Below are 8,377 nucleotides of genomic sequence, written 5' to 3' on the forward strand. Positions count from 1 at the left end.
GGCAAGGCAAGGAGAGGGGAGCCGCAACCACGGAACAGAATCCAGGTGGTTCGCTGGGCCCCGCCCGCTCACCTCTCCCGTGTGTACGGCTCCGCCCCACCCACTCACCTCCTCCCAGGTGGTTGGCCCTGCCCCACCCACTCACCTCCTCCAGGGTGGATGGCCCCGCCCCGCCCACTCACCTCCTCCTGGGGGGATGGCCCCGCCCCACCCACTCACCTCCACCCTGTGGTGGATGGCCCCACCCACTCACCTCCTCCCAGGTGGATGGCCCCGCCCTGCTCGCTCACCTTCTCCCAGGTGGTTGGTCCCACCCAGCCCCGCCCACTCACCTCCCCAGTGGATGGCCCCACCCCTCCCTCACTCACCTCCTCCCAGGTGAATGGCCCCGCCCACTCACCTCCCCAGTGGATGGCTCCGGCCCGCCCACTCACCTCCTCCCGGGTGGGTGTCCCCGCCCACCCCGCCTACTCACCTCCACGCTGTGGTGGAAGGCGGCCAGCGCCTGGGCCTTGTAGTCCTCGGGCAGGGCTCTGCTCAGACAGCTGTACCACTCGTCCCTCTCGGCGCAGGAGCTGTGGGTGCGGCCCGGTGAGCAGGAACAGCAGAGCCGCTTGGCCCCCACCCGCCCTCTGCCCCAACCCAAGCCTCTCTGCCAAGGCGCCAGGCACCTGCTGGACCAGGTTCGAGTCTCCGCCCCAGGTGACCAGCAGGACAAGCATGCCCGCTGGCGCTGGACCGGCTTCCTCATCCGTCCACGTACTACAGTGTTCCTCGAACCCCCAGGGCTGGCACAGGGCGACGCGAGCCCCGGAGGGCCAGAAGGGTCTTGCGACTTTTTTTTTTTAATATATCTCTTGGGTCAGCAGGTGGCACGGTGGTTAACGTGCTGGATTCTCACGTGGCTAACTGTGGTTCGAGTCCTGGACCTGGTGGCTTGATATCTCACTTTGTCTCTTTCCTTCTGGTGGGCACACTTGCTCTATAGTGAATTAATAATAAATAAAATTAAATAAGTCTCCCGTTTTTGGAGAGATTTTTGCTATAGGGTGTGTGTGCTCGCCAGAGACAAAGAGATACAAAGTGAGAAATCACCCCTCAGGGGGTTAGCCACTCACAATCCCTTCTCCATTCTCTTCCCGGGATTTTGGGCATGCACAAACATATGCCTGGCATGAGTTTCAAGCCCCTGAGTCTGGGACTTGAACCATGGTCGACCATGTAGGAGTCTAGCAACTAAGTGTTACACCATTTGCTGGTCCCTATACATGTATGTATTTTTGGAGAGGTTTTTGCTATAGAGCACATGTGCTTGCCAGAAAGATAGAGACAGAGAGACAGAAAGCGAGAAATCACCCCCTAGGGGGGATGGCCACGCTGCAATCCCTTCTCCTCCATTCTCCTCCTGGGATCTCGGGCACGCAAGCACATACGCCCAGTGTGAGTTTAAGTCACGGGGTCTGGGACTTGAACCGCGGTCCGCTACATGGGAGTCCAGTGACACAGCCATTACGCCAACTGCTGGTCCCGACTCTTAAAAATTAGTAAGTAAATTTCTCTCTTTTGAGAGGAAGAGAGGGGAGAAAGCATCCTCACCAACCTTGGCAGGCCCTGGATCGTGGGCGCCTGTGTGCCCCGCATGCTCCGGGAGGTTCTCTGGATGTGAACCTGGGACCTTCCCATGTGGGCAGCCACACACAGAGCGGTGTGCTACCGCTGTGCTGTCTGGCCCTGGGTCGAGATCTAGGAGGGCGGGTTGGCAGCGGACAGTGGCTGGGTCCTTGGGGAGGGCGAGCAGCGGGAGAAACTGACCTACACCCAGTCCCCATCTTGTCCTCCTTTTCCCAAAGGCTCCCCAGACGCTCACTCGCCAGGTCCCTCTGCCCATCCCATGTCCCCAGGGGGAGACAGCCCCGCTGGAACGGTGCGCGGCCGCCGCTGCTGGGTGGGCATTCTCCCAGAGGCCGCTAGGTGTCGCGCTCGCCCCGCACATCTGCGTGCAGCCCGTCCCAGGGAGGGACAGGAGGCGGAGGGAGCGAAGGGGGCTGGACGGCCTGGGGGGCCGCTAGGCCTTCAGAAGGGGAGCACAGGTCTCTGCTGTCCCGCCAGAGCTGTCAGCACAAGGGTCTGGGCCACCAGAAAGGTGACTCCCTGAGGACACGGACCTGTCCCCACCTGAGAGATGGGCAGGCCCCCTGCAGGCCTGAGTGTGGCCCGTCTCCACCCTCAGCCACAGCTGGGGGAATGGAACCAAGCCCCGGGCCTCTTCCTGCCCTGACTTCAAGAGGATAGGAGGGAAGGGCAGCCGTGGAGTCCCGCCCAGGCATTACCTCCTCCAGGAAGCCTTCCTTCACCCCCAGCTGCAGAGTCAAGCCTACCATGCCTACCATCTCCGCAGCTGCTCCCTCTACCCCAGACAATAGACTGCAGAGGACAGAGGCTCAGGGTCACACAGGTCTGGGTTTGAGCCCCGGCTCTGACTCACACGGTTCCGTGACCCTTCTCTAGGCCCCACTCCCCAGGCACAGAAGGGACGGCAAGGTCCGCAGGCGGTGACCAGCCCGAGAGCTGTCCAGGGCGGCAGGCGCCATGCCCGTGAAGCCACACTAACTCTGTCAGCTATGTCCACGCTCACCGCTCCGTGTCGTGGCCTGTTCCCAACTCTCCCGCACCCAGGGCTCAGCACGCAGCAGCCCTCCACGGCCGCTCCGAAATGCTCACGAGCAAACGCAGACGAGAGTGCATGCGTGCGCCCCACTTCCACCCGGGACCACCTCACGAGCAGGACAGACCTCCCCACGAAGGGCACTGCTGCCACCCAGGACCCCACACCCCACCAGGCCCACCCCAGCCCAGAGCTGCCTAGGGCAGGAGCGGGGCCTCCCTGGTTTCCAAGCCTGGGAGCTTGTGCACGGCCTGCCCTGGGATGTGGGAAGCTCCTACCACCACCACCCAGAGGTTTTTGCTATAGGACACTTGTGTGCCAGACAGACAGAGAGAGACAGAGACAGAAAGCGAGAAATCACCCCCCAGGGGGGGATGGCCACGCCGCAATCCCTTCTCCTCCATTCTCCTCTCGGGATCTTGGGCACGCACGCACACACGCCCGGCGTGAGTTTAAGCTGCCGGGACTCAAACCATGGTCGACTGTATGGGAGTCCAGTGATAGAGCCGTTACACCAACTGCTGGTCCCAAGGTGCACATTTTTCTACTTGCTTTCACTGTTCATTTTGCTGTAAAGACCCAATCATCTACAGGACTTTCAAATGTTAGCTGCTGTTAGTATTTTTTTTAATAATAATTTATTTATTTAATTCCATTTGTTATTGTTAGTTTTTTTTTTTTATTTGACCACCAGAGAGAGAGAGAGAGAGAGAAAGGAAAAGCGAGAAAAAGAGCCACTGGGTCCGGGACTTGAATCACTGTCGGCCATGTGGGAATCCAGTGTCCTTAACCACCACGCCACCTACTGGTCCCAAAAGACTCATTTCCTATATTATCTTCAAGTTTTCCTTTCAATCGCCAAACAGATGCCCCACTCCCATGTGTCACTCAACCTACAGAGTGGGAGGCGGGGGTGATTTCTCACTTTCTGTCTCTCTGTCTCTCTCTGTCTGTCTGGCGAGCGCACGTGCCCTATAGCAAAAACCTCTCCAAAAAAAAAAAGTCACCGGGTCCAGGACTTGAACCATGGTTGGCCATGTGGGAATCCAGTGCCCTTATCCACCACACTGCCTGCTGGCCCCCGTTACTCTTTTTTAAAAAGAATTATTTAATTGTATTTATTATTACTTTTAAACATTTTCTAGAGAGCACATGCACTCACCAGAGGAAAGACCGAGAGAGAGAAAGGGACAATGAGAAAGCAAGCTGCCAGGCCTGGGACTTGAACTGCGGTCAGTCACGCAGACGTGCGGCATCTGAACCACGGTGCCACCTGCCGGCCCTGCTATTGTTATTCTTATATTTAAACAGGGCATTCTAGAAGCCCCCACGTTATATCTAGTATTTTACAAGTATAGACATGTCTTTGGAGGAAGAAGCCAACTTTTATCACATTCCGTGACCCCAAAAGAGTTAGAAACGCTGAAAAAGGAAGAATCCCCCCACCCAGTCCTGCCGGAACCCTCGGCCCGCACCTCGCAGACAGCGTCAAGCTGCTCTCGGCGGTCTCGATCCGGAGGGCGTAGGGCACTTTCTCCATCACGGGTCGGCTGACCTGGAAAACGACACAGCCCCTCAGGTGGGCAGGGCAGGGCAGCCAGGTCCCTTCTCCTGGCCGTGGACTAACACAGCGGCCCAGAAGTGCTGCCGCCGCTCCGGACCTCAGTTTCCTCATCCGGAAAGGGCAGGTGCTGGGTGGGAGCTGGAGGAGCAGCTGGGGCTGTGCAGGCCGTGGCCGCCCGCCCAGCCGGGGCAGCCGTGGAGCAGTGCCCAGGAGCACCTCGGGCTGGGCCAACACCTGCTCATGACCGCAGGCCCCCGCCAGCCATCTCTGAAGGTCCCTGGGCTCCAAAGGGCATCAGGCCTCCCCCCCTTCTCCCCTTCCCCATATCAAAGAGCCTCCAGGATCGAGGGACCCCTCGGGCCGTGTGAGGGCCCCCAGCCATCCTCCCTCTGCCCTGGTCTGACAGCCGCCATGACAACACTGTCCCCAGCGGTCCCCTCCCAGTCCTAGCTCTGTGCTGTACCAGAACCGACTCCGCACACCTGCTGCCGCCCAAGACCCCCAGCAGCTCCCACGGCCGCCGTCCTCCAGATGTGACACTGGGCTCGGCCACAGGGGACACATCATTTCACGGCCACGTGATTCCAACAGCCGAGAGGTGGCTGCGACCCGGTGCCGTCAACGAGGGACTGATAAATGCACTCTGGCCACAACGGTGTCTCGGCCAGCCCCAAATAGGGGATCCGACACGTGCTACCGTGGGGCGCGCCTCGAGGCCTCGGGGTCACGGGAACGAGTCAGCGACAGGGCAAACGAGTGGCTCCCCTCCCCGAGGTCCCTAGAGGAACCAGAGCCATCCAGACAGGAAGTGGGTGGTGGGTGCCCGGGGCTGGGGCTGGGCACAGGGACGGGGCGGAGTCCCAGCGAGGGAAGTCCTGGAGCCGGGAGCTGGGATGGCCACACGGTGGTGTGACCCACTAAAGGCCCCGGGGTTAGGACACGACGGGCAGGGGTCTCAGCACAGTTAAACTGACCACGTGCAACTTAATTCCTCCCTCCATGCCTTGGCTTAAGCATTTCCCCGTGGGAGGATGGCTCTTCCCCCGTCCTTTCCCCATCTGCTCAAACACCGTCTACTCCAGGGACTTCGATCCCCTCCTCCAGGAGGCCCTCCCTGACTGCCTCCCCTTTCCCTGGAAGACCCGCCATCCTCACGTTTCATACTGCTTCCCCAGAGCCTCTTCTAGCTGATCTATGTGTCTCCTTCTATCCTGGGGTCTCCCCTCTGCCCCCACCCCAGGGTGCCCAGCACCAGGGGCTTACCTTCATGCCGGCCACGGCCAACGCGCTCTTCAGCCGGTACTTCCCATCCTTCTGGGGATAGGTGTAGAGGAGCACGTCGGTCATCTGGGGAGAGGGGAGCTGTCAGGTGTGGCCTGGCCCCGGGGCTGTGCTGGGCCTCTAGCCACAGAGGACTCCAGGCACCTGGCATTCCCCCTGAGAGCCCAACAGGTGAGCAAAACCATTCTGTGTGAAAACGTGAGCCACCCCGCATGGGGCCAGCAGGTCGCATGGCGGTTAAGGTGCCGGACTCCCACATGGCCGACGGTGGTTCGAGTCGCAGACTGGGCGGTTTGTTTTCTCACTTTCCCTGTCTGCTTCTCTCTCTCTCTCTCTCTGGTGAGCACATGTGCCCTATAGCAAATTACAATAATAATAAAACAGGAACCAGCAGTTGGCGTAATGGCTATGTTGCTGGACTCCCACATAGTCGACCGTGGTTCATGTCCTGGACCCGGTGGCTTAAAACTCACTCCGGGCACGTGTGCGCTGGAGAGCCTGAGAGGAGAATGGAGGAGAAGGGATTGCGGCGTGACCATTCCCCCTGGGGGGTGATTTCTGGCTTTCTGTCTCTCTCTGTCTGTCTGGTGAGCACACGCGCCCATAGCAAAAACCTCTCCAAAAAAAGGGGAAAAGAATAAAAAAAAAAAAAAACCCAGACCCCCCCCACCCCCTGCCCAGAACCCACTCCCACATTCAGGAGGGGCAAGCTCCGTGTCCTCCAAAAGCCACGTCTGGGAATGCGCCCAGCGGCTGCTCCTAACAGCCTGGGTTGAGGAGCGTCACCCATGTCTGTCAATCAGCGAAAGGTCACACAGACCAGGGCGTCCACACTAAAACACCGCCGGACAATCGGGGCCAGGCCGCAGACACGCGGCCACGACACAGGGCACCCTGAGAACTACGCCGGGCGAGGGACGTCAGACACACACGCGTGCACATTTCCGTGATGGGAGTCAGGCAGCGGCTGCCGGGCCCTGGGGGGGAAGGGGCTGCAAAGGGGCCTGGGGGCTTCCTGGGGAGCTGGAAATGGCCTGTCAGTGCCAGCAGGGGTGACACAACGCAATAAATGAAACCTCGATCGCATACAGTTAAGGAAGGAAGGAAAGAGAGAAGGGGAAAGAGAAGGTGGGGAGAGGAAGGGAGGGAGAAAGGAAGGAAACAGATTCCTCAGGGACAGGAACCTGGCGGGTCCAGTTCACGCCGGCACCCAGCGGTAGTAGCTGCTCACTAAACAGCTGCTGTCTGAATGACTGAAGTACTCCTACATAAATGGCAGACAGGAAGAACGTAAGAAAAGTCACTCGGGACCAGCAGTTGGCGTAATGGCTATGTTGCTGGACTCCCATGTGGTTGACCATGGTTCGAATCCCGGAGCCGGTGGCTTAAACTCACGCCAGGCGCGTGTGCGTGTGTGCCCAAGATCCCGAGAGGAGAATGGAGGAGAAGGGATTGCGGCGTGGCCATCCCCCCTGGGGGGGTGATTTCTCTCTCTCTGTCTCCCTGTCTCTCTCTCTCTTTCTGGTGAGCACACGTGCCCTATAACAAAAACCTCTCCTACAAAACAATAAAATAAATAAGAAAAATCACTTCGCCTCCTTAGGAAAGATGGTCTCTGTCTCGCTAAAAGAGTTCAATGATGGGGCTAGCAGATGGCGTGGAGGTTAAGGCAGCTGGCTCCCACATGGCTGACTACGCAGTTCGAGTCCCAGATCCAGCAGCTTGGGGAACACACTGGGCATGTGCCCTCAAGTTCCCAAGAAGAGAATGGAGAAGAAGGGATCGCAGTGTGGCCGTCCCCCAGAGGGGCCTTACTCTCTGCGTGCGTGTATCTCTCTCTGGCGAGCACAGGTGCCCTGTAGAAAAGTGCAGTAGGTAAAATACACTTTGTCTTCAGAGGCACCGTCACAGTCACGGGGGAGTGCCTGGCGCTGCGTACGAGTGGTGTGACAGCGGTTGCGCCCTGTCACCCCAGCCTGAGCCCCCTTGCCGTACTAGCACTGCTGATAGAGAACAGCGTCTACACAGGCCGCCGTGAACCCGGACAAGCCCTCCACTGCAGGGGCCTTGCGCACAGGACTGAGCCCTCCACGCTGGGGGCCACCTCGAACTCAGGGTGCTGTGGACGGAGACAGGAAGAGGCATCCAAGTGTCCAAGACCCTCAGGATGACACTTCCTGTGCCTCAGGGACAGGGACAGAGTGGACAGCTCCTGCCAGCTGGCCCTCAGGGTCCCAGCCTTCCAGATGCAGGACTCTGCCTGGACAGGGACCTGCTAGACAGTCAGGACCCCCTTCCAGGCCTCGCTGTCTCTGGTCGGGGTTGGGGTAGGCCAGGCGGCTTTGCTGAGCTTACCCCTCTGCCATGGTGGCACAAGGCAACCACTGGCGCTGAACACGGACCGCAGCTGTGTTCCCATGGGATGTACTGGCCACAGGCGGGTGCCCACTGGGCTTGGGGCACTTGCTCGCCGACCCTGGGGGAGGCCTGGCAAGCCCCTTCCTGCTGCCTCCTCATCACGAGGGACCGACTGCGCTCAGCACCGAGCGCCCGGCATAGGCTGGCACCACGCACGAATACCTCACTGCCCTCCTGCACGACCCTCACGCTGCTGCTCCCATGTCATCCCCCTCTCCCAGAGGGACAAAGCAAGGCCCAGCCAGGCTGGGCCGGGGTCAGGGGCCGGGGTCGTGAAGACGCGTGGGTGAGCCTCAGGTGTCTGGCACGGCGTGCTGGGGGATCGCACGGGACGCCTGGCTCTACCTGGGGACAAGGACCCACACCCGGCACTGCCAGTGGACCCAGCTCTTCTGTGACTGCCCCTCGAGTACCTGCTGCCATGGCAGCACCCCCTGGCAACCACGCGG

The 8,377-nt window shown here is 59.8% G+C and overlaps 1 protein-coding gene across 1 annotated transcript in view; it reads right to left on the reverse strand.

Moving 5' to 3' along the window:
* Positions 1-8,377, reverse strand: part of FGD5 (FYVE, RhoGEF and PH domain containing 5) — a 134,864-nt gene that overhangs the window by 13,998 nt on the left and 112,489 nt on the right. The window contains 3 exon segments of the mRNA XM_006160678.2: positions 476-575; positions 4,141-4,220; positions 5,493-5,576. Of these exon segments, the coding sequence (XP_006160740.1) occupies positions 476-575; positions 4,141-4,220; positions 5,493-5,576 (264 nt within the window).

This window comes from Tupaia chinensis, unplaced genomic scaffold (assembly GCF_000334495.1).
Source record: "Tupaia chinensis unplaced genomic scaffold, TupChi_1.0 Scaffold000704_1, whole genome shotgun sequence".
NCBI classification, from domain to species: domain Eukaryota; kingdom Metazoa; phylum Chordata; class Mammalia; order Scandentia; family Tupaiidae; genus Tupaia; species Tupaia belangeri.